At 39.4% G+C, this 26,164-nt stretch overlaps 1 protein-coding gene across 2 annotated transcripts in view; it reads right to left on the reverse strand.

Annotated features, from left to right (window-relative positions):
- ITGA9 (integrin subunit alpha 9) overlaps nt 1-26,164 on the reverse strand; it is a 226,490-nt gene that overhangs the window by 30,386 nt on the left and 169,940 nt on the right. For both annotated transcript variants that reach the window (XM_051611862.1, XM_051611861.1), the window contains exons 19-23: nt 24,829-24,915; nt 23,354-23,433; nt 20,419-20,508; nt 17,944-18,052; nt 15,111-15,218 (exon numbers count right to left, since the gene is read on the reverse strand). In XM_051611862.1, coding sequence (XP_051467822.1) covers nt 15,111-15,218; nt 17,944-18,052; nt 20,419-20,508; nt 23,354-23,433; nt 24,829-24,915 — 474 coding nt within the window. The remainder of the gene's footprint in view (nt 1-15,110; nt 15,219-17,943; nt 18,053-20,418; nt 20,509-23,353; nt 23,434-24,828; nt 24,916-26,164) is intronic.

Below are 26,164 nucleotides of genomic sequence, written 5' to 3' on the forward strand. Positions count from 1 at the left end.
ACCTTGTACCTTATTGAAATCACAAATCCTTGATTAAGGGAGTAAAAAAGTTGTTATAGATACGAAATTACCGCATGCGCTGAGTCTGAGTCTGCATTAGACAGTTTACAGCTGAGTTAGCCAAAGTATTGCCAAAAAAAAAAAAGAAAAAGAAACAAAAACCAAAGGTCTACCTAGATCTTAAATACTATTTTCCAGACAAGTGATGTCTATGTCTTGACAATAGAGACATTTTCTGCTTCACTGGCCCAGAAGCTCTTAATAATCTGTTCTCTGAAGTATGTATTCATAACCTGGCTTTACATAATCTGTCCTTACATTCCCAACAGATACAGGCACAGGTAGCTACCCACAGTTTACAGCCTCTTTGGGATCAACTGAAAATTAAGACTGTGTTCTCCATTTGTCTGTATCACCTGGAATGAGTTTTCATTATTTATTGTAGGTAAGAGATTCACAAAGCCCACTGATATTTATTTTCTTTGAACTTTCACATGGAATTAGATCCAGATCAACCAGAAGCTCATGTTAAATCAAGAACAGCAGAGAGTCAAGGTCTATTAAGAACTTGTTCTTTCTTCCTGAAAGTTTGAATTACCAGACACTTGGACAGATGTCATTAGATTCATGTAAGAGATACAGAAAGAACAGTACGAGCTTCTGCACTATCCCAGCTTTTGGTGTACTCTTCAAATAGTCCTGCATTACATCCTGTATGGTGTAAGTACAAGCCAAACCAGAAACATCTCACAAGGCTAAAAGGAATTATCTGGCACAAAGCAACATAAATCTGGTCGTCTCTAAATTATTCTCTTTTCTTAAACTGAAGCTTGGCTGCATCTCATCCTTTTAAAAACACTTCAGCTGAAATGAAGCTAGTCATCTCCAGAGGACTAAGTCTGAACTCATTCCTCTCTGCCAATTATACAGCAATTCTACATGAGGTGGCGACTCAATTCAGCCCATGTTAGGAGGGACACATCCAAGGACTGAGAACCTCCTGTCACCTGAGCTGCTGTGGAACAGATGAGCAGGTCACCTACAGCTTATTTTAGTAGTCAAAGGCAGATGCCACTTCCTAGAAGAAGGTAGACACCACTACTTCACCTGCAGAATTTATGGCAATTTAACCAGGGAGAAATTAGGTCATATTCATTCATGTTATCTGTGATCAATCACTGTACACTGCCAGTCACTAGGCAGGAAGGGATGGAAGGCTAACGAAAGGCACTAAGTTTCTTTTAGCACTCTTAGAAACAGCAGAGCCACACAACTAGGAAAAAAGTAACAAAAATACCTTGAAGTGGGTGGATCATGCTGAGGTAGAAGGAAGTTCAGCCTTTCTAAAGGACCAGCCACAGTCAGGTTTTTGTTGTTGATTTTTTTGTTGAGGTTACTGTCAGAGACTTGTAATTCAAACCACTTCTGATTTTCCTCAGATTTTACATGCATAAAGGGAAGGTTCAGTCAACCAGTCAAACTATGGTAATTTTTCATTGAACTTTATTTTCCATGAAAGATTCAGCTCTAGGCAATCAACCAGCTAAATAAAATATTAGCACAAAGCTCCTGCCCGTGTTATACGGAGACTGAACTGCATTTCTGAATTACAAATCAGGATTTGGCCTTACGTGTGAGCCTCTTCTTATTCACAGTGCTGCCCCAGCCACCTGCTTTTCTCCTTATGACCAACCTCATAATGAGGTGCACAAATTTCTGGCAAAGTTTAAAGGCTTTACATGAACAAGTGCTTGTGATTTATAGATCCAAGAACTGTGCAAGTCTTTGAAATGGAGTAGGTAGCCAGGGTCTTTGACAAAGCCTTGGAGTTTCAGAGTACATGACATACTAGAGCTTTTTGGAAATTTCCATGTTGTCTCAGCAGCCTATAAACAGAAAAGGACCTCCCCCTTAAGTGATCTTCCCAGGCCCTGGGATCTAACATCTCACAGAAATAGCTGAATGGGGTTTTCAGACCCGTGCAGAGAATGTGGAAAGAGATTAATAAACAATAACAAAACTGGGGTGGGGGAATGGAGACAGAAGGGAGACTCTCTTAAATCCTACATTAAGACTGCAGCTTGGGAAACAAAACCCTGCCCTGATTGAGCAGTTCTGCAGCCGCCCATGGAGAGATTTCCAAAGAGCTGCATCAGACCTGTCTCTGCTTAGTTTTATTTTGTTTTCCAGAAGTTACTTACCCATTTTAAGTCCTATGTAAAACCATTTGTGGTCTGGTGCATTGGCAATACAGTTAAATCTCCTGTACTGGAAGTGTACCTAAAATCTGTACCCAGACAGATGTAGACAAAGTCTCATTAGCACATCATGTAGGTCAAACAAAAAGGTGAAGCAGGCTAACTGTGCAACACCCAGGACCTGATGTCCACATCACATACTTTTCTACCTTGTTTTGAGTGTGATCCTATGGCCTGAAAGTACTGCACTGACAAGAGTGCTCCTTTGCATTTCTTTTACCTGAAAAGTAAACTAGTTTCTGCATTCTCTGATGTGACCCACAGCTCCCAGAGTGGGGAGGGCTGGAGATTTTGCTTTAGAAGCTCATTTCTGGCTGTACTAAGGTGCTAGTAAAGAAGTACTCAAGGCATACTTTGGTCTTCAGCTCAGCAGAACTTCTGCAAAGGCTGGTAACTACAAAGGTGCACAAAAAACACATGACACATGCTTGCTAAGAACAAGTTTTCAATTTTTTCACCTACAAGTGTGGATCATAGAATCATAGAATGTTTTAGGTTGGAAGGGACCTCTAAAGGTCATCTAGTCCAAATCCCCTACAATAAGCAGGAACATCTCCAGCTAGAACAGATTGCTTAGACCCCCATCAAGCCTTACCTTGAATGTCTCCAGGGATGGGGCTTCCACTACCTCTCTAGACAACCTGTTCCAGTGATCCATCACCCTTACAGTAAAGAACTTTTACCTCATGTCCAACCTAAATCTATCCATTTCTAACTTATAACCATTACCCCTTGTCCTATCATTATATGGTCTTGTAAACAGGTCTTCCCCAGCCTTCTTATAGGCTCCTTTCAGGTATTGGAAGGTCACTATAAGGTCCCCCCCAGACCTTTCTTCTTCATGGTGAACAACCCCAACTCCATTAAAAAAAATTAGCATAATGTTTCCTTTCTTCCAGTCACTAGGGACTTTACTTGACTGCGACTTTTTAAATATCATGGAGAGTGGCATGGCACCTGCATCAGCCAGTTCCTTCAGGACTCTGGAATGCATCTCATCAGGTCCCATAGACTTGTTTATCTTCAGGTTCCTCAAATGGTCACAAAACTTGTCTTTGCTTATAGTGGGAGGGACTTTGTCTTCCTGGTCTGTCTTGTGGGCCATCAACTTGAGAGCCATGAAGAGAGGGGTTGCCAGTGAAGACTGAGGCAAAAAAGTTATTGAGAATCTCAGTCTTCTCCTTGTCTGTTCTTACTAGTTCACCATTGTTTCTCATCGGGGTGGGGGGTGGGGGGGGAGTGATTTTCTGATGGAAACCCAAACTTTTTTGAAAGTCTTTTTGCCTAAGAATTTATAACTATATATATATATATATATATATATATATATATATATATGACGTCATTGTTTTGATTTGATTGAAGCATATTTTGACCATCTTGAATAATGTCTTCAACTTTCACTTGAGTCAAACCAAGAACAGAAGTAAAATTTTCCCACACAAGTTATTACTGACAATGGTTTCTTTTTTTACCAGGCTGCCCATGTGTAGGGATGTTCCCATTCTCTAGGAACATCTTGTCATAGACTGCAAAACACCTATCATCAATATATCATGTGTTTTTTCTAGTTTTCCTATCATGGAATAGCAGAGTGATTAAAGCCAGCACTGCCTGCATTCCAATCTCACTTGTGTTCTTGAACATCATTGAATGCCAGAATAGCAATCTACAACTTTCAATAGTGAGATGTGCCTCCCTTAGACAGGCCTGCTTCCAGAAGGTGGACATGTGATGCTGAAAAATTACCATGTTTTTTTTGAGAGTTTTAGCTGGACACAAAAAATCTAAGGGACTGAAAATACTCACCCATGAACATACATGTGTATTCTCCTATGTATGCAACACATGTGAATACACAGACTGTGAATGGCACCTCACACAAAAGGCCTCCAAAGGTCACCATAACTCTGCAAAGGCCGATAGTATTACTAATCTACCATCATGCAAAAAAAGCAGAATATTCCTTATCCTGCCTACCCTACCCAAAAATGGCCACATGTTCAGAGTCAAGTTAGTGTCTACCTTCGTTAATTCACCAGAAGTTGTCATCCCCTTAAAGAGTCCATAAACATGCTTGAGAGACAATGTTTAAATACGACAGCCTATACAATGGGTTACTCTGCCAACTTCTTGTTGTCAGCACAAACCACTAAGCTTCTCAGAGACAAGACGTAACCATTGGTGAAAGCATGTGCATTACTTCATGCTTTAAAAATGCTGTATCTGCAACAAGAAATTCCCACAGGATGACTTTAGTGGACTCTGAATATTTGAGAGGTCTTACAGAACAGGGGCAAACCCATAAAGTAGCAATGATTTTTAACCATTTCTTATTACACAGCTCTTAAGAAAAAGTGGCAGGAGGACACTTCAGAGTGAAACAGTTGTATGTAAAGCGTAACATGTACATTCCACACACATTACATCCGAAAAACCTGCAGGATATTTAATAGGGCTGTATAGGAATAGTGTATTTTATTTATTACATACACAGGGATCATCTTCTCTGACTTTTCCTGCACATGTAGTGCAGGGATTTCTGAGAATACTTGGGCTAGGCTTGGCACTCTAACAAGGTGGCTCCAGTGCAAGGGACACAACCACTTTTCCCTTCTCACATTTCTAATCCAGGTCAGCCTTGGGTTTGGGGATCTTGGAGTTTCTAGAACTAATACACTTGCTCCCTCAGCACATTTCCCCTCAACACATCAGCTCTGTCCCCCCTTCAGGGTACTCGTAAAATAGTTTATGTTCACCTGTAGCTACTCTCAAAACATGGGGCCTTTAAGAAATCAGGGCTTGTTAGCAAACATTTTAAGCATTCAAACCATATTGCCTGTAACATAAATTGCACAGGTGGACTGAAAGTGTCACTCTAATCAACTTGACACCAGAGAAATATTTAATATTTCATAAAGAATAGTTGATAATCAAATACTCAGGTGGCCTGTAGCTGGAAGCTGAGTTTCCATCACAGAGTCATAATATCACAGGCAAGTATGCAAGCATGGGATTGCAAGGGAACTGTTTTCTCACATAAGCAAGATGGACAAGCTCCAGTGGCACCTTCTAGACTTAACCTATTTAATATGCATCAAAGGTGAGACCCTCCATTTTCTTAAAGCCTCGTATCCTGCACAAGATGCCAACGTGGGAGAGGGAAATGAAATGCAATTTCCAAACAGAGGGCTGGAAAAGGCAACTGAGGACCAAGCACAGGGAAGTGGAAATGGGCAGCTGGCATAGGATTAAGTATGTGCATGTGAGAGGAGTCTCTCAGAAGAACAAGACTAAAGATCATGAGAAAAATAGCTGTTGCTTCCAACAAAGCATTAAGTACAATCTCCCTGCTGCATTGCTGTATATAAGAAGTGGAGTGCTCTTCCCATATTTAATGATTGGCATTTTGCAAGACAAATAGGCAAGCAAATGGTATTAAACATTTTCCAGGCTTTTCCAGTTAGCCTGATTCCCCGCTTGAGCTAAATCATCACCAGTTATTAGCAAGAGTCTGGAAGCCAGCAACATTAGGTTGACAGAAAGCAAGCATGAAGGTGGAATCTAGCTGTGAGTGTGTGTGGTGGAACCAAACCCAGGTCTGAACACTGAAAATGGGCAAGGGCAATTTCAGGGAAAATGTCATAAGACACAAGATACTTGCAACAGCAACTTTATCTGCAGGAAACATGCTCAAGGTCTGAACACAGGTCAGTTGTTTCACAAAATTGTTAACATTGTTCAGCTCCGAAATGGATGCCTTTCTCATCAGCCCTGGGATATGCTGGCTCCAAAGGACAGTTTGGCTGTAGACTTCTTGAAATTGCTGCCAGATAGTTTTTACATATTTCTCCTTCTTTACTATTTTTTTTTTTCTGTTTTATTTATGTATGCATGTCTAATCAGTGGTTCCAGTTTGAAAATTGGATAATAAATAACAGATCCACTTTTGTTTATCTTTGTTGCTAACCGTAGCACGTTCACCCTAATATTAGGGTAAAAATGTATACGTGTGTCCTGATTCAAAGATACTGATTCACCCTATAGTAGATGAACAGAGATTAATTGATAGCCATGGTTAATCTAACATGTCACACACACTGAGGAAAAAAAAGAGTACTCACAAGAAATTCCAGACAAGGTCAGACTTTCAACAGTAGACAAGTAAGTTATGTAAATACGTTATCTGAGTACTTGCTCCATATGCCAAAAATGTTTAATATTCACAGATAATGAAGTATGTTTGAATCGGAGCAGTTTTGTTGATTCTGGCAATAAATTTAAGAGCCACTGAAACAACAGAAAAGAATGTTTAAAATTAACCCGTTCAACACGTGGTGTTGAAAGATTTAAACTAAATATAGTGATGATATAAACTAAATATAGTGATGATGTTAAGCAAAAGCAGTACAGATCCAATGGGTAAATTTACAAGACCATGAGAGACAAAACTTAAACAGCAAAGCAGAGATGCTAAAGCATTAAATCAGGACAGAGGAGTATTCCACCCCAATGCTCTGTCTCTGCTCCTCCAGCCAAAAAAACCCAAAAACAAGACCCACTGGATGCATGTTTTGTATAGATATGTGCTAACCTGATTGCAACACCTATAGATGCACTTCTGATGCACTTAACTCCACAGCTTAAATCAATTACCTGTTAACCAGGTTCGATCAGCATAATCCTGCAATATTTGCTAAAGTCTTGGCCCTGCAACCACTTTGCACGTACTTAGCAGCAATCCCCAGAAGTACTACTCTCAAGAATCAGTGCTGCCTGCCCAGTTTAGGAAGAAAAACAAAGATCTTCTGATTTGAATTCCTGACTTACAAGACAGCCGCTTCTCTCCTAGACAGAGGGCACCACCACATGCACACAGTGACAAGAAAGACTGACTACTCATATGATTTCACAGTGAGCTCCACAGAAGGTTCAGACTTTAGAACAGATGAACACTACCTTACATGGAAATCAGTTTAACTCTAACATCCCTGTGCTCCTTATATATCAGTCTTTCACAGCTGAAATCCAAGACAGAGTCACTAACTTTCCTCTCCCTATGATGAACTGTGAAATGCTTAATACATGAGGCAGCAAATAGATCTCAAGGTGTCTCTTTTTAAAAAGCCCCAGAGATCACTTGGAGTTCAGTGCTCCTTCCACTAGGTTCTACATGTCTCCAGCACATCTTCTACAGCCTTTCCTATGGTGCATAAAACCCAAATAAGCCCATGGTTTTTCTTTATCTAACTGTTGGGCCTTCCTCATGGGCTGTGTCGATGGGAGGATGAACAGCTCTGAAGACTGAGCAGATAAATACATCCCCTGTACTGCTCCAACAACTCAGGTGGGATGTTTCACTAAAGCAGATATTCAAATGTATTGGAAGGGTAGCTATGATCAGCTCAAAGATCTAAGCTTTCCTTAGAGGCAGTGGAGAGAAGGTATGACCTCAAGAGGGTGATTTTGCTGATCTACTTCAGACATCTGAAGATTAAATCAGTCATGCTCATTAAAAAACAAACAAACAAACAACAAAACCAACCAAACAGAACTTTCCTGGGGACTGCAGTGGTGGTGAGGTATTTTAAGTTAGGCAGATGATGTCCTTTGTTTCCAGGAGATCCTCAGTGTTCTCATTCCTCCAAGGAATAGTTTATTGATACTTTTGATAATATCCAGTACCTTGCTCAAGACTGGAATGATTTATTTTCAAAGTCAGGAGAGAAATCCAACAAAAGATGTTTACTTCTACTTTGACACACGAACAGGGGGGTAAACCCTTCTTCCATCAAATGGGAGATAGAGTTCATACGTACGGATACAATATTTTTTTATCTCTTCATTTCTAGTTTCTAAATTTACATTTAAACCACAAATATTGCATGTCATTTATAAAAGAAAAAGGTTAGTTTATGAATTATCATTTTAAAGAGGCACATATGTTAAAAGAATTAATCAACCAGCTCATTCTTGAATTTCCTCCTTCGTTGTTTTCTGGCAGGAACAGCTTCACCAGTGGGAAAATGGTGAAAGGATGTAATTCTTACACCCCTTCAAAAACAAATTTTAAAATTAAATTAAAAAATAAAATAAATAAAAAACATTTTTAGACTCTCTTCTTTTAAGTAGTTCCTTCACCAGGGGATTCTCCACCCGAGAAGCTTACAAAAAGTCTACTGTATTTCTTTTTTCATGCCTCAGCAAATCTCCTGATTACTGTGGTATACACCAAACCTCCTGCTTCCTTCATGAATCTGATAAGCATTAATGTACACACCAAAATCATTTCATATGACTTCTTTATCTGAAATTCACTTTTATAAAAAGGCAAATCAGCTGTCTTTTTCAAAGTTGGGATTTCACATAATCAGCCAAGAAAATAGGAGCTATGGGCATTCAGTTGACACACAATATTAATCAGAATGCCACAGTACATTGATGGGTCGGGAGGTTTGGGATGAGAGTGCTGGAAAAATTCTATAACTAACTAGACTGACAAATTTCTCTTTAGTTTAGAAGCTAATTGTGAGCAGGCCACAAGTGAACATGTCAAGTGTTGCCATGGTCTGATTTAAAACATAGATCACAGTGCATTTTTGTCCTTGTTTCAATGGCCTTGATCTTTATAGCACCAGTCCTTCTTGAAAGATAAACTTATCTTTGTATCTTCAAAATGTGCTTTCCATGAATATTCTCTTTAAATAGCATTTGCAAAAAAAAATAAAAATCACTGCTTATGGAAATACTACAACACTCACATAACTAGAACATTTGGACAAAACAAATAGAAAATGTCACAAAATTTGTCCAAATCCGATTTCACCTAAAACTCTAAACAAGGAAGTCCCAGAAAACTTTCTGCCATGTTACGAACTCTTCCTATCCCAAAGACAATATCCAGCAATGCACCAAAAGATCATTTTCAAGCACTTTAAATGCAGTGAACTCTAACCAAGGCATGGCTTTTGTATAGTGATTCAGATGGTACCTGTAAAGCAAAATGGTTTTTTGTTGTGTTTTGGTTTTTTTCCACTTTGGACTTATTTTAAGGTTCTAACTCAGGAAAGAACTTAATTTTAGGGCCAGATACCCTTTCCTGTATTCCTGTATAACAATGAAATCTTAAAAGAGAGCCAAGTTCCTCTTCACTGAAAGAGCTACAGTTTATCATGCTGACATTAGCAAGATGCTTGAGAGCTCCTTCTAAGCTTTGGTGTCCTGTTTCCTATGTCTAGAGGCAACTGTGCCATACTGGACCATGACATGTGCTCCCGCCTCCCCTGACAGCCCATCCAGGAGAGGGTGGATGCACCAGTTCCTTCTGGAAGTGAAAGGGCTCCCAGGTGAAGCCAGATTCCATTGCTATCACAGAGATGTTCTAGACCAGGGGTAGGGGGAACAGCTCCAACTGCCTAAACAAAATGGTTTTGAACAGTCATTAAAAGGAAGTAATTAAAGCAAAGGAGGCAGGAAGGTCAGCAAGTTTCTGTACAATACACTCCCTGGCATGAATAATTTCCTCCAGCAATCTAGCGATGCCTTTAAATATGGTGCCAAAATATGTGCATGTGAGCATGTGTATAGAAATCACCAAAATGAAGAGACTACAGGGGGAATGACTAATACAGAGGGCTAAAATAAATCTTGCTATAAGTCAGGAATGTTCCTATACAAACCTTGTATCAAGGGTGGCAACCAGTAGCAGCATAAATTGCTGGTGGAAAAAAAATTTCCTACATCAAATATTATGAGCAAATATTTATATTTTCACACGCTGGGACTGTGTATATATATTTTTCAGAAGCAAAACCTGAAACTTCAAAAGACAGAAACTAAACAATTTTGAACTGGCTGCCAACAAAAAAGGGTATTTTTTTTATGTTATGACATACAGGTTTGTCTCTGTACGTGGAGCATGCAATAACAAGGCTGACAATCTCCACACGTGCCTCAAGGAGCACTTACACACTACCAGCACTTTGGAGAGCTTTGGCAGTCCCCCTTTGCTTATGGTTTTAAACATCAGCAGTGCAGTCATCAAAGCATCTTATTCTTATGCTGGAGGATAGCAACCTACAGATAATAAGCAGAAAATACACTTAAGATTTTAAAATGGCAAAGCTTTCTTTGTCATTATGCAAGGGAAGAAAAACCTCAAGCAGCCTGGGACCTTTCACGAAACAAGACAGAAAGCTTTAACTCTTCACCTCAACGTCTTCCTGCTCCTTGCAGACATTACTGTCCAAATGCCAGGAAGAAGAATGACATGAATGCTACACAAAATTGGCCTTATATATGTAACCTGTCATCAGCCAGAGAAGACTTGTGGCTCTGGGACTGACTCAATTTTACTTTTTCTGTTTCAGCTTTCACAGGAAGAGAATAATGTTTATTTCAACAGTTTTGCTTATTGAACACGACAAACTTTTCTACAGTCCCATGCTCGAGCAGCCATAAACTTAAAAGGCAACTTGGAAAAGGAATTCTCTTCAATTCCTCCATGCCGTTTATTCATTTCCAAATCAGATTTTTTAAAATCTTACTGATACCCGGCTTAAAGGCAAAATCCAGGTCTCACTTGCTCAGACAGAAGAAAGGTGAAGTGAAAAGTGAATATGCCAAGCATCACAGGACGACTGGAGGACTTCTGGTTTTATTTTGCTCCCCAACCAAAAGTGATGGAAATACTGAACCAGAGCCTCACATTAACTGGTTCATTCAAGATTAATGGGAGTGGGATTCACTAGCCTAAGGTTTAACACATTTTACATTCTCTGTAGATAACTCACAAAGTCTAAGCTTAGACTCCTAGGGACACTCAAGGAGATTAGATGGCTTTTCTATTGTCAGTGAAGACTGTCAGGTGCTTCTCCAGAGTTGCTTCTATGCCTGTCTCTCTCCATTAATTACTAGAGTAAGAGAATATAGTAGTTTCAAAAGATTCTATTACTAGCAATTACTAAACCAGTCATTTCTACACTTAAATATCACAAGTTATGTACAGAGAGGGAGTTTCTCATCAGAAAACTGAGAACAGTATTTCTTTCCTTCTCCTTCTTTTCGCTGAGTTAACTTTTATTTCATTGCCTAGATTGCAAACTCTTTGAATAGACTGCCTTGCGACACGAGCACCTCACTTCCCAACAAGATTCTTATCTCAGTAATAATAAAACAGCTTTTTATATCCTCAGTATCATTTCACGCAAACAGGCTCTTAAAAAAATCAATGCTTGCTGGCCTGCATGATGCATGCAATAGAAGAAGTAATGGCTCCTTCCAAAACCTCACAAGTGCACATGGCATTTGCCCTGGGTTAACACTGTGTATCTTTGATTCTGGTGACAGTTGTCTGACTGGAGTCTAAACAACTTGGCAGCCTTGCAGAGCTTGGTCCCACCAGAGGAGGGGTAAGGGTCATCTGCTTGCTCTGCAGTTGGCTTCCAGTTCAAACAGACTAATTCAGTTTCCAACTGTTAGTCCCTTGTTCCTCATAATTGTGTTTACCTTCACTGGAAATAAAATAAATAGGAAGGCAACAATTTGATCCAATTCCACAAAGCCAGCATCAGAGTAATCCCGGACACATTGCTAATTTATCAACAGCTTCAGGAAATACCCTGGTTAATTTGGTAGGAACTCCCATTGTGAAAATCTTTTTGGATGCCCTGGAAAACAGCTCCTTGGCTGGCAAGTCAAGTAGCGCTTCCCTTGCCCTCCAAATTAGCTAGATACCCAAAGGAAATTACTAATTTTTCAGTTCACAACCAAAACACACACAAGTATAATGAACACTGTTTTCCTTTGTGAAAGAATAATCAACGGCTTGAAGAGTGGAGAACATATATTTCTGTTAACACTAGCCCCACTTTACTCTGGGTGAAGCTTTTCTGTGTAATCACTTGTACTGTTCCTATGACAACACTTTTATCAATAAGCTGAGGTCTTTCATTTATTAGGTTTTTAACCTGGCTTAAAACCTCTGCAAGAAAGCAAAACAAAAAAAAATATATAAAACTAAACAAGCACTAATTTGTCTTCTGTGCTTCCAAAATATAATTTACTACTGCAGAATTTGAGTATCTACTATGTAATATCAATGGTGAAATTCCCTAGTTAAAATTACTTGAAAAATTTCTAGCATTTCCTTTTGGCTTAAGATTTCTCATAGGGAGGAAGTTCAGGGTCTTTTTTTCTTCTAGTTTTCTTTCAATTACCCATTTTCTTTCACTTTTGGCTTTTACTGTTGACTTGTTTACTTAATATATTAGGGGTTTTGTTGGGGGAAGTGTTGCAGAAACTCCCAAGATCCCTCAAAGAGCATCTGAACATCTCTAAGGCAGAACTCCAAATGTCAAAACATCTCTGTGACCTGATTTTCTGTGGAAGACAATCTTAAAGCAGTTTCTGCAATAAAGCCAACAGCTTAGAGCAACAGGAACAGAGGAAGCATGAGGGCTGTCATTTCCTCTAAGAGCAGCAAGATAATAATTCCTATTAACACCTCCCAGAGATACAGACCGTTCCACTGGGCCATATGTGACTCTTCCTTTTATTATTTTTTGTGCCTGAAAGATTAGATCAGTCATTATAACATGAAGGAATTAGCCCTTGGCACTATCTTGTGTGGTGTATGTGTTTTTCAGACACAAACTCTAGTGTTTTTACTACGCATTTTCACCCAAAATTTCATTGCTGTACTCTACATCACAGAAGTGGTGAAATAATTATTAGCTTTAAAAAAAACAAACCATAATGTCATCAAATCCCAAATGCTGTATCAACAGTTGCAGTTACAGAGAAATGACAATTCCTAATCCTCTCTACTAGCGATGGCTGTTCCGAAAGGTCTGGCAATGCTGACACCTAGAGCAGCTGGATTTTAAGTATAAAGGTACAATTACAGAAACACCTGCACTGTCTGAAAGGACATTACCACCTTTACTGCAGTCTAGATTCTGGAAAGTTCAAAATAAGCTAAAGCTTGAAATCTTTTATGATTATAAAAATGTTCTTGAAAAAAATGCTGTTCTAACCCATTTTCCAAGGTTCATGCCAATCTTCTGTTTTTAGAGTTTTGTTTAGGTATTTTTAGTCTATGAAAAGCTCCATGATTTTAGTTCTGTTTTCAGTCAGTAAAACTCAGCAGGAGAGAAGCAGGAGGAAAGAGACAAGGATGCTTTTCCTGTTACAATAGTAAGACTTGGGAGATGTGATTTCAGTGCCTGGTTCTGACACAAATTTCCTGTGTGACCTCAGGCAAACCACTTGGTGTTTCAATTATTTATCTCTAAAGCAGTTATAACCACTATCCAAGACAGGACTTGATTGTATAACATTTATTAACACGTTAGAGATGCTCAAAAAGTCATGTACTAGACTCCGACTGACCATATACCTAAAACCAGTTGTTGATATGATCTAGGGTACACCAGTGAGTCATGCAGACACCTCTCATAAAACCATACTTGCCTGGTATCACTCTTCAACCTGCAATGCAAAAAGATCTCACAACAGTAGTTTAAAATTTCTACAAAGACAAATTGCAGAGTAAAAGAAAGACACCATCTAATGTTGGGGGAATGCAACCTGCTGTTGAAGAAAAGGGATGCAAACCCTACAAGTATTTATTTGCACAGTACCCAAGGCCACACCACTTGGCCGGACCTCCTTTAGGTAAGCCATCAGAGGTACAACAGCAATAAGTGCAAGATGTAAAGTTTTTCTCTATGCCTGGCTTTTCTAAAAGGTATCCAACACTATATAGTCCATCCCATTGCTGTTCGTGCAACTTAGGGTCCTATGTAGAAATCCTGGCAAACTGTGCCTGAAAGTTAGCCCTTGTCCACTTGGTGGGTAAGATACACCTCAGCTAATTCAAGCATGCAAAACAGATGTCTTGTCTAAGACAATTTTTCCAGACTTCTGGAAGAGTCAATACAGAGAAATAAGAAATGCCTAGAAGAAATTAATCACATCCTAAGTTAGATGGGTGTATATAGAGGTATATATATACAACTCACACCTTTCAACAGCACAAATCTTGGAAGTCCGCTTAAAAAGGCCTTATTGGATCTATATTTACACAGATTCAGTGACACAGTTACCTGCATAGGAAGGATGGTAATACTTTTCAGCCAACAGCCAAGAAAGAATCATATTTCTTTTCAAGTAGCCCCAAAAGCTGGTTCCACCTCACAAAAACAGATTACTCTGAATTTAAGCACTCAATTTACCTCAGAAGTGAGGTTTCCCTGTCTTGGCCACCACAGTAGAAATTTATTTTGATTTTTCTTTGCAGTTGACACAAAATCAGCTTTTGAAAAATGTGTTGAAAGAATCAATTTCTCTGTTACTTACATTTGTTAAAAGAACACTCAAAAAGGGAAAACTCTAACATGAACTATAGAAAAATATTTTGATAATGTATTTAGACCTAGTGTTTTTGCAGATAACCACAGAAAAAAAACATAGAATGTGAGTCAGCTTGGTAACACATCCCGCTGATACTGCTTACACCAGTTAATCAGAGAGGACTCCAATTAAGAGTCAATCCTCTTCGGAGCTGTGACTCAGGGAAGAGTTCTCCACACTTCCTTCAGGATTAGCCTGACCTAGTTTTACACTGCATTGTAGGAAAACAGTTAACACACAACTGGCTGTTTGCCCTAGGTGAGGGACAGCAGTCAACAGCTGGAGGGGCTCAGCTGCTTCTGATTATCTGGCCACAGATACAAAGAACCTTTTGCTAAAAAAGCAACTGATTCATCTACTTCGGCTGGACTTTTTTGTTTCAGTCATCAATAGCTCTCAGTGCCTCTCTGGGCTCAGAACACGTCGTAACAAACTCACCATCATCTGTTGAACATGAAATATTTCAGCTCCAGTGGCAGAGAGGCGGTTTGGAAATGAGATGTCAAGAAAAGCTCCAGGGAGAGTGCTTGGTCCAGCATTGTAAACCTATAACACAAAGATGCATATAAATATATAAAAAACCCAATACAAATAAAATTACATATATAGCTGCTAACAAATGGGAAACAAACAACTGTAGAACCAGAGCTGGTAGTATAGGTAAAATGTTTAAAAATTCAAATATTATATGAGTTTTTTCAATGTCTTCCAACTAAGGCTTCTTTTATAAGTATCAGGACAAAGTCAAAGGTTTAGTTTATCTAACAGTCTCTAGGCACAGCTCATATATCAAGTGAGAAGCAGTTTTGCTGGATAATTACCAATCATCAATACAACCAGCATGAGACTTCTGCCTCATATATAGAGACACCGCTAATACTCTTGGAGTATTTTGGTAACACCACCCGGAAAACTGTAAGTAATATTGCTGTCTTAGTTCACATTCACATTTCCATCTGGTAAGCAATGTATTACATTCTGCATATGTTTTCCTTATGGAGCAGAAGCCAAAGTAATGATGATTGTGACTACCGGACTGCAGGTTTGCTGAGTGACTTGCCAGGAAATGCATGTGAACAACTTCCATTCAAGTTCTAGGGTTTCCAAGTAAATTGAACTCTTAGCAGAAAAGACTGGCTTTCTATCAACCACCCCCACAAATTTTCAACAAAAACTCAAAGAATTTCCAGTCCACCACTGAAACTTATCCAGTGAAAATTCCAAAATTTGTGGGGTTTTGCTGAAAAGAAACAATCCATGGAAAAATGTCAATGAAAATAAGTTCTCATGTCTATCTACATTTTCTATCAGGAAAAATATTTCCTGGTTGCTTCTAACAACACACATATTAACTGCATACAGCAAAGTATTAAGCTCATTAGAATATCTACCCCCACTGAGACAGTACTGTCAAAAGATGTAGCAATCAGTTATTAATTGTCCAAAGTATAAATATTAAAATAAACAGGTTTTCATTCCTCAAACACTGTTTATATTTGAAGAAATGCCTGGCTGATAAAAAGAATCAGATCACAATGCCAAATCCTTACAAAAACCCTGAGGCTCCAGACAGGGGGAGAAATCCCACTGCAGTGCAGCAGGATAAATGCTGCATGAAATACTAACAATGTTTTATGTTAGACATTTAAGAAAACTTGATTATCTCACTGAGATCAGATATAAGAGTTAATGCAGAAAATACTTTTTCATTGCACATCTTGTTACTCCCTCAAAATGGTTCATGGATCCGTTTTCTTAATAACATTGGACATGGTATAGACTTTCACATAGAAAAACCACTATAAAGCCCCATTTTTTGGTAAATCATCTCTTTTTCTTGGTTAAGAAACTATTACTTCTGTCCATCTGGAGAAGTTTAATAAATGGCAGGCAAATCATTAAAAACAATTAAGCAAACAGTGATACAAACCGTGCTTTGCCCATTATGAAACTCTATCCTTTCTCTCTGACACACACAGTTATGAGGTTTACCATGGTACTGGAGAGCATATCTGTGAGTTGTTACACCATAATTTTCTACTTACATGTGGAAAAAAATATTATTTATATTTCAGCTTGTAAGTGTGTGCGTTAGAGACAAGGATGGGGCAGCACAAACAGTGGCTCTGCCTATCTACAGATACTCTCTCCCTTACCCGTTACCACTTTGTTTTATCAAAAATACTAATTTTGAACAAATTTCAATTTTAATTAGTTAAAGCATCAGTACATCTGTTCTTTATCTGTTTTTTAACCAATAACTGGCTATGGTGGGGAGGGAGGAAGGCCTATAAACCCTCAAGAATGAAGTCAGAATTACAAGAATTAATAGCCTGGTTCACAAAAGTTTTAATGTCCTGAAATCCTCCTTTCACTCCTTTTCAGTAAATAGCTAAGGGAACTACATGACAGTGGGGGCTTAATTGCTCTGGACTACAGTCTGTCCACGGAGGAAGACATGTGTTATTCATTATGAGCTGAGTGGCATTCATGCCTAGGAGAACAGAATTTTTCACAATAAATGATTCCCCCACATTTCTGCATGATTTATCATTCCCTAGTTCCATCTAGTGGTCAAAAAGATTACAAAGTGCTTGTAATACAGTCATGGCAGCAAGACAAGTTAATTTTGACTGCATCACAAGAGTGTAATAATAAATTATCCACATGTTTTGCCACATCAGGAACCCATCTAACTGTCATGTGAAGTGTCATCTATAGACAGTACTTGAGCAACACTGAGATGCTATGAGACATTTAATGAAACCTTCTCACACCTGTCTTTTTAGTGTCAGTCTCTTCCCTGTGCTATACTCTTACTTATACTATACAAGCATTTTCATACTGGGAGCATTTAGCAAGTCTGAATCCCTTGTGTTGGTTTTCACGAATAAAGGTGGCCCACTCTGGTCAATGACTGTGCCACTAGAAAGTTATTCCTCCCTTCGGAACCTGTGACTGCATCCAAGATTTGACACTTGAGTAACCAGAGCTCCTTACTCAGCAGGTGATGAAAGGTAAAACAGAAACACATGGTAGCAGCTTCATTCATATGAAAGTGAGATGTCCTATTTGCAATTCTTGTTATATCCAGATAAGGAAATATACCACCCCTGGATGCAGTAAATACACTCTCCAATCAAGAATGCATTGCACAGCATCCAGTGATTCAGAAATGTGCCAAAGGCCATACCACACTCAGAATAAAAGAGATGCAAAACCAGAATGTCCTGTTATGCAGGAAATCAGTCAAAACAAGGATCAGTTTTACCTGGAGTGTGAAGTTGAGAGACTGGAAAAGGCACTCATGGTTTTCCAACTGAATGAAGTTGGATGTTTCCACAGAATCACCATAGAAAAATGAAGTAGGGAAGACTTCTCTGGAAGATCAAGACACATATTTAGTAACTCGTATTTGTCAGCAAAACTAAATTTATTTGCGGCAAGCTGAATTGCACCTCTTGCTTTCAGCTCATGTGAAATTCTATGGGACCATTTTACATTAATTTTACATTGCAGGAATCAACACTTCATTAATTGTCTGAGTTTCACTACCTTAATGATTTGCAGCTGGTTAAAGGGAAGACCAGAGAGGGATATAACTTGCTTGCAACTTCAGTGCCACAGGCCAAGTTTTCTCAACTACTCTTACTGCCTTATCAGAGTGTAAAAGGCAGTCAGGTTTTATCAGAAGAGACTTGGATGCACAGCACAGTATAGTACCTGGAAATCCTGCAGAAGAGGACTAGGAGGGCTCTAAGCATCCTTTGTTCCTCCTTCTAATCTCAGGCTGCTCCACTGGCTGGAAAGAGTCCCGAGTGGAATTTCAGACCAACCTTGGTGAGGGGAGTGCCTAAAACTTTGGTTCCTTCCCAGATTGTGCTTTTGAATCAGAGATTTTTGAGGCAGTATTTTAAGCCTCTATAGGTACGTTTCCTTTTTTCCTTTCTGCCTCCTATGCCAGGGATTACTAGTGGAAACAGTGACAGACAGATTTACTCCTCCCATTTAAAGAGTCATGCCAGAAGGCTCCTCCCAAACATGGCACAAGCCCTTCCGGGCTATTTTGGACCAGGGATGACATTGTTCTTGTAGACTCAAATGCGGGATAGCTAATAAAATAAGCTTTAAATTACACTGTCCACAAAAAAAAAAATCAAGTATTACTAATATTGATATGCCTGGGAATGTTGTACTCTTCAATAAACCAAAGTTTTTTCCTGCTAGTAGGAAATTTCTGTGAACTTCCACCGAGTCTTGTTTATGAGAAAAAGATAATCCACATAATCAATTGGGTGGGGCCCATAAATTCAGAGACTTTGTGCCTCAAAATAGTACATTCTGAAGATAAAGTAAAGAGCCCAATTTTTACCAGTTTTTTTGGCATGCAGGATTCTGTAGGTGACAAAGAGAGATCTAAAGACACAGATGAAAGCATTTGTATCTGTAAAGCTGTACAAAAATTTATCTTTGTCAAAGCATCAAGAAGCAAGGGATACAAGCAAATTTCTGCACAATCTGCAACAATGAAAGCATTCAAAACCTTTCAGAACACACTTCTTGAGACTGTACTCTCAATTTAGAGGAGATTTTTGTCCTTGTTATTCATCTTGTGAGGTCTGACAGAATTCTTCACTTCTCTGAGCAGGCTCAGGCACATCTTCTACACATTCTGACTATTGTGGCAGGAATTAAAGGATTTTATTTCTATGCAAGAATGTGATAAAACCCAGACTAGGTCACGAATCTGAGTTTACCCAGCTTTTCAGCCAACTCATATATCAGTTCAAGTAACTTTGCTCCTACACATGTAGCACACTGGTGAAAGGAATTTTTCTACTGATGCCAGCCTGCACAGATCATTTAGACAATAGGTTCTACCATAAATGGTGGCTAAAACAAACACTGACCTATTGGAGACAATGCTGATGAGTTTTTGCTTCCCTAATTTAGGAATGAATGTCAGCTCTCTCAGTCTACATGGATGCTAATTCACTTCATCCCCAAATTCCAACTTCAGCACTGTCAGTGCCAAAAGATGGTCTGTCTGTTGGAACTGACCACAAATCTGTCATTCTAGATTTAAGATTGTACTGGAAGGGAAGACCCCTGAGTACAAAGACAGGAACTCACACATGTGCAGCCCTGGGGAGAGGACAATGGCTATATGTTATACAAGTATTCCAGTCAGAGGGTGAATGATGTTCCTTGGGTGGTGTTCAGACATCTCACAGACTAGGGAGCAGAGGGAGTGGGAAAAAGAACAGAAGCAAATTCTGATTGTGAAATTAAACAGAAAGGCAAACAGCTAGACTCCACAAGTTAATTGAAATCCCAGAACATTTGACCCTAACCTTTGGCCTGGTGATTCTCAACCATATCATTAAAGGCATGCCCTAAGGAACAGGATGTAATTTACTTGTTCTTTTTATCTTAATATCCATCATACCTAGAGAATCAAATGAATTCAAATATGATCCCTAAAATCTCTACGATAAATGTGATGGTAACTAATTAGCACTAGCTAGAAAGGAATGGGAAAGAAGTACAATGTTGGAATGAAAGACATGACAAATAAAATTCCCAGATAATGAATGAGGTTGTCTGTATTTCCAGAGTCTGGGAAGCAGATAAAAAGCTGGCTTCATGTAAACAAAGAGAAGAATTCAGTTTTTGCTGGAAAAGACTCAGTTGTCATTGTTAGGATTACTATTATCGTTATTTTTATTTGGTGACTGGTACTTACCCATTGATAGATGAGTCCACTTCATGCATCAGGGGCACTGACAAGGTTAGAGTATTATCATGCAGAGATTCAGTGCGTTCTAGGTTTCCACTGTGGCAGAAAGGAAAAATAAACATGCTGGAAATTGACAGCCTTTGCAACATATCACAGTTTGACAGCTACCATCTCTCTGCCTTGTACTTTGAGTCTCTCTATTTGAGTGGTGTCAGCTCTCCTCCTTAAGAAGCCTCTTAAAGATTAAGAGTTACATTTGTCCATCCCAGCTTGGAGAGGGCACACACATAAAGCATGTGTTTTGCTGCTGCTCTTCTATGGCTGTGACACAACCAGGCTCATACCAAAAAGCCTATTTTGGAAATATATGTTACATATGTATGTTACTCTTCAGCAGTGACTCTGGAATCACTTTTGCCTTGCAGTTCATTGGATTTACTCACAAGTCAAACTGGAAAAGCAAAAGATATGATCCTATTTATTTGAGGACAGTATCACTGAAGCAACAGCAGGCAGCAACATCCCAAGTGATACCATGCAGATGATGAGATGCTCAAATTACAAAAACAGAGCCTGCTGGCTACATGCACGCATAGACATAGATCAGCTTTCTGTAACTTATACATGGGCCATGTCTGCTAATAAGACTATGACCCAGATGGAAAACTCCACAAACTTTCAGTCCCAGAGGGAAAAAAAAAACACAACAAAAACAAACACCAAACAAACAAACAAACCACCAAAACAAAAACAAAACCCACCCACACCAAAAAAACCCAAACCCAACATTTAATAAGAGCTTTTCCTCTGAATAGGCTCAAAGCAGAGTCCAAAATTGAGACCTTTCTCATCCAAAACAAATACCAAGATACCATGGCAGCAAGCAGAATAAGCAAGTCGAATTCCATATAGGGTTCATGGGTACATGCTTATCTGTTTCAAATAGAGCAAAGGTACTGTGAGAAAAGGAGAACATAGCTCAACCAATCAAGCTCTAGAAAAATAGTTTAGTCCAGAAAGCAAAGAAGAGGCTTTAGGGTTGTTGTTTTTTTTTAAATAGAAAGAATAAATGTAATGTTTAGTCCTTCTCTGATTGATCTCTCCCACTACTGAACCAGTCTGCTGTTACAGATGCTACTGTCAAATTTGCAGCTACAAGAGACAGGCTTAAGTGGCCTTGAAGGTCCATACATATTCTGCCATGAGAGTGTGGCATAGCTTCTTTGTGTCCAGCCATTTCTGCCAGACTAGCTCCAGTTTTACATGTAAACAATGTCCCCCCTCATTGCAGTCCGGCCACAGCACAAACACTTCCACTTCCTTACTACAGATTTTACCCCAGGGCTCTCTGCCACAGCCCAACAACTCGTGTTGTAGAAAGGTTTTATTGTATTTATTTGACAGTGAAGGAATTGATCAAGTCACCCAAAGTCACAGAGAAAACGAGGGTAATCAGCACTGGGACCTCCACTGTTGCCTTTGGAGGTTCAGCTGAATCCCTCATAGCACAACTGTCCTCCCACCCATCCTTATGATATGAGGAACTTTCTCTTAACCCTTCTGAGCATTTGCACTATGTGTACCAAATGCTGTTTGATTATTTCTTTGCTCCATCTAAAGGGCACTGACTAACCCTTCTCACTGGTACAGCACAGAAACCTGAGGAGTGAGGTTATAGAGGAAAGGTCTGTGCTATCCAAGGCAGGGAAATGAGAGGCACAATCTGGAAAACACTGGTTGGGCAACTTTATAACAGTGCAGACCCATTTTTGCACTGACTGGCATTCACCTAGCATCATCCTGATGCACCTCCCTGACCTAGAATCATCATGAGGTCATCTGACCACACGATGAATGTCACCTCACAGAGAATAAAACTTCTCTAACATGCAAGAAATGGCCTTGTCCCTCTGATACAAGGTCTCCTTTTCAGTCTTTCATACCAGCCCTGCGTTCTGCAGGATCTTGTTCCTACTTACAGCAGGGAAGGACTATGCCTTAGGAGAGCACTCAGCAACTGCTACATCTCATCTCTCATCTCCAGCTAGTTGATGGGGTGTTATTAAATTTGGGAGGAGAATTCAGGCTGGAGAACCTGATTTTGACTCAAGAGAGTATGAAGTTGGCCCACTCACACAGTAAGTGGAGGCAGGAACCTGTCACACACATGGCAAGTCAGAGCAGCACCTCACGGCCCAGCTTAATGCAGCTGTCCATCTGTTTCCATACACACCCTGACAGTACTTGTGACTGAATCACCCACAGAGTCTGTCTCTTTGTGGCACATCATTTTAGGAGGCACAGAGCATGTGTCACACCCTTTTTTTCTGCCCAAGATAAAATCCCTCTGCAAGCATACTTGGCATCACTCTACTTCAATCCCTGCTCCAAGTGCCCTTGGGGAAGTGCCCTATTCAGCTGTTTCATGCAGTCTCTCATAGCTCACTGAAGATGCAGAGGAAGAAAAAATAGATGTGCAACTTTGGAAACTGTCAGTGAGATTCCTGATGATCTGATGAAAGCATTTATATTTTTTGGTTTGCATCCAAACATGCTTATTTCATTCTAATGCTGGAACAAATGGGTCTCCCTGGTGTGCTGATCATCAACCACAGCTGAGCTGAGCTTCATATGGGGTCTAAAGGGATGGGCACAGAAATACAAGGGCCTTCTGACTGAGAGAACACAAAATGGTTTTTTTCAGAATTGCAGCTGCCTGGTAAAGAAAGCCCAAGTATCATCCTACCCTGCTTTCAGGAAGCTCCATCACATGGTTCCTCTATATTATCAAAATACATGCAGTTAGCTCAAATAATTTAACCTCATTTACTACACATACACATGCCTAAAACTAATGTCACCCAACCGTCAAGCACATGTAATGCACACTTCATGTGACAAAGACCATCCAAGTGATCAAGATGTACAAAGGCTCCCTTACCTTTGGGCAGTGACAAGGAAGGTAAGCATTTCTTCCTGTCCTGACAAGTGGCTTGTGTCAAAGATCACACTGAACTCGTACTGCACAAAGAAAAAGCAGTATTTAGAGACACTCTGTATTGTTTCAAAATGTTGTTTGGTCTGAAGCTTCACATATATTTTACTGGCCTAGCTATACAAAAGCAGTGCATTTTGATACATGTAAAAGAGCCTCCTCTACTGCAGAGTAGCTTTTAAACCTTAGCAATCATGTTTCTGTTCAATTACCAGAGTTCAATTTTTCCTTCATTGGGAAAAGGCCTTTACTAGAATAGCTGTTCAGTTGTATTTCTTGAGGAGATCATCTGCCAAGGGTAGAGTCTTCCAGTATAAGGGGATCACTACCTGAAATTACCTCAGCACCAGTCTATATGTTACTTGCTGATGAAAAGACCTTTTGGGGGAATGAAGACCATGCTGTAGGCCTGCACAGAGACTTGGAGCAGCCAGCAATGGCTAAAGCAGCATTCAGGCCACCCACCATAACAGATAAAACCAGGTGCTGATCGTTAAAAGCTAATATATTTTGATGACCACTGCAGCAATACATTAACTTTTCCATGCAACAGTGTTTCTACCTAACTCCAAAACAGTTTTGGTGAAGTGATGCTGTTTCCAAATTCAGGCTAACTTGAATGGTTTTCTGTAAAAAAAAAATAAATCTGAAGATAACCCAAGTATGTCATTCTGAGAAAAACACTGAAATTTGTGCATCCCAGATAATATTTTCCAACTGCATTTATTTTTCCTATTTAACCTTTTTAAATGTTTCTAACAGCATGTTCCAATCAATAAAGGCCTTAAAAGAAAAAAAAAAATCATGTCAGGTCAAAGGATATGTTGATTCTGAAAAATTTCATACTGATTTTGTTCAGGTCATCCTGAAGTTATTCCTCATCTTCCCGTCTGCTTAAGTTGGTCATTTGTGCAACTCAGTTTAATGACAGAAAGAAAGCGGCTGGATTTTTAAACGTTGCAAGAGAGTTCATCTACTACTGAGCAAAATCCTCTTTAAAAGCTACCAGGAGACCATAACATTAAAATGAAATTAATAAATTTTCATAGTAATTCATACAAATTCAGTTGCACTTTAACATGAGAGAAGACAAAAATAAAAATAGAATAAGGCAACTTAAATAGGACAGAGTCTCTTTCTAATGTTTTTCAGAGAAACCATGTAAGGCTTTTTGTAGCTGCAACTCTTGCATAATTTTTCAAGAACATTCTGTTGCAGTGCACAGGGTACTATCATTGGCTCTGCCTGGTGGGAAAGAGGACAGCTACTCTCTGTAACTGTGAAAGGCCTAGATATCCGGGTTAGAAATCTGGAGAAAGCAACAGCCACAGACATTTAACAGAGCAGTTGCCCTTTCTGCCACTCCTTGGAGACAAAGAGGTGAATAAACCATCACTCTGCAAGTGCAAATATCACATTACCCTAGATTTCGATCTCATGAAAGGAAATCCCACGCTGCACTTGAGGAAGTCTGACTCCAGCAACTCACAGGCAATGCCCAGCTCCTCCTGTAAGAAAATAAAAAATACATGAGATGATAGATTTGGGAAGAAAAAGAGGATTACTAAGAAATACCATTGTGATGAAGTATCTTAGAAAACTAAACATATCCCACCATAGCACTGTTATTCCCAGAAAACTAATACTCATTGAATAAGGAAAAGTCCAGTGTTGCATTTCCTCACTCTACCTCAGACAGACCAGCACTGGTAAGAAGACAAACATCAGAACATTGCTCTGAGAAACAGATCACAGGGAAATACTGCCTGACTAAACACATTTGAATCAGGGGATCAGCATGAAGTTCTTGGATAACTCAGATCATTAGTTGTTCCCTCTGTTAATTAAAAGGCAGCTTTCATGTGGTTCAGAATACAGGTTTCCTAGGGCAGCTTTTCCAGGTAACAGTATCATAAAAACTGTGTTGGGTGGTAGTGACCAAACTATGCCATGCACAGATACTGGAGTAAACATTCTTCTGCTCCTGAGGTCATTCACTACCCTCATCTCTTTCTCTGGTTCACAGGATGAACCCCAGTAACAGGGATACCAATCTTCTTTAGTGATAGAATGGTAACAGGGATAACGTGGGGGGATGAACTTCTCTTCATGCTAAACAATGACAGACTATAAACATAGTCAATAACACAAATTAAAAAGTTTAGACCAGCCCTATCCTACTTGACTGGTGAGACTACACTAAAACAAACAAATATTCTTCTATTGAATGGAAAGTGTTTCACAGCTCCATAAAATGAATGTCTTACTCTAGGTTAGCATGCCCTAATCTCCAGATTTTCAGAGAATAGTTTTGTGCTCTGTCACTGTGGACAACTTCTATCTCACTAAATTTTAGGACTGGGATTCAGTTCCAGAATCTGATATGCACTTTTATGTGCCTATAGAGCAGGTGAATTCCATGTGACCTACATGTCAGTGCTCCCATCATTGTCAATGGATGTAGAAAACAGTTCAGCAGACCAAATGTAGATGTTTAGGTTAGACTCAGCTGAGTATCTCTCTAGACCCTAGTACTGACTAGGTCATCACTGGACCTGTGGTATTGATGCTATGCTACAATATGAATGCCTAAATTCAGACATCTAAATCTAGAAACTAATTCTATTCTAGACATGCAGCTGAGTATGTATTTACTACAGGACATATGACTTCTGTGACCTATTTTTGGTATCTGCAGCAGTTGGTGAAGCCCAGGCTGTTTCCTTATGCACTTCAAGTACAGGTTCCTCTTTAAAC

Source organism: Apus apus, chromosome 2, assembly GCF_020740795.1.
Source record: "Apus apus isolate bApuApu2 chromosome 2, bApuApu2.pri.cur, whole genome shotgun sequence".
NCBI classification, from domain to species: domain Eukaryota; kingdom Metazoa; phylum Chordata; class Aves; order Apodiformes; family Apodidae; genus Apus; species Apus apus.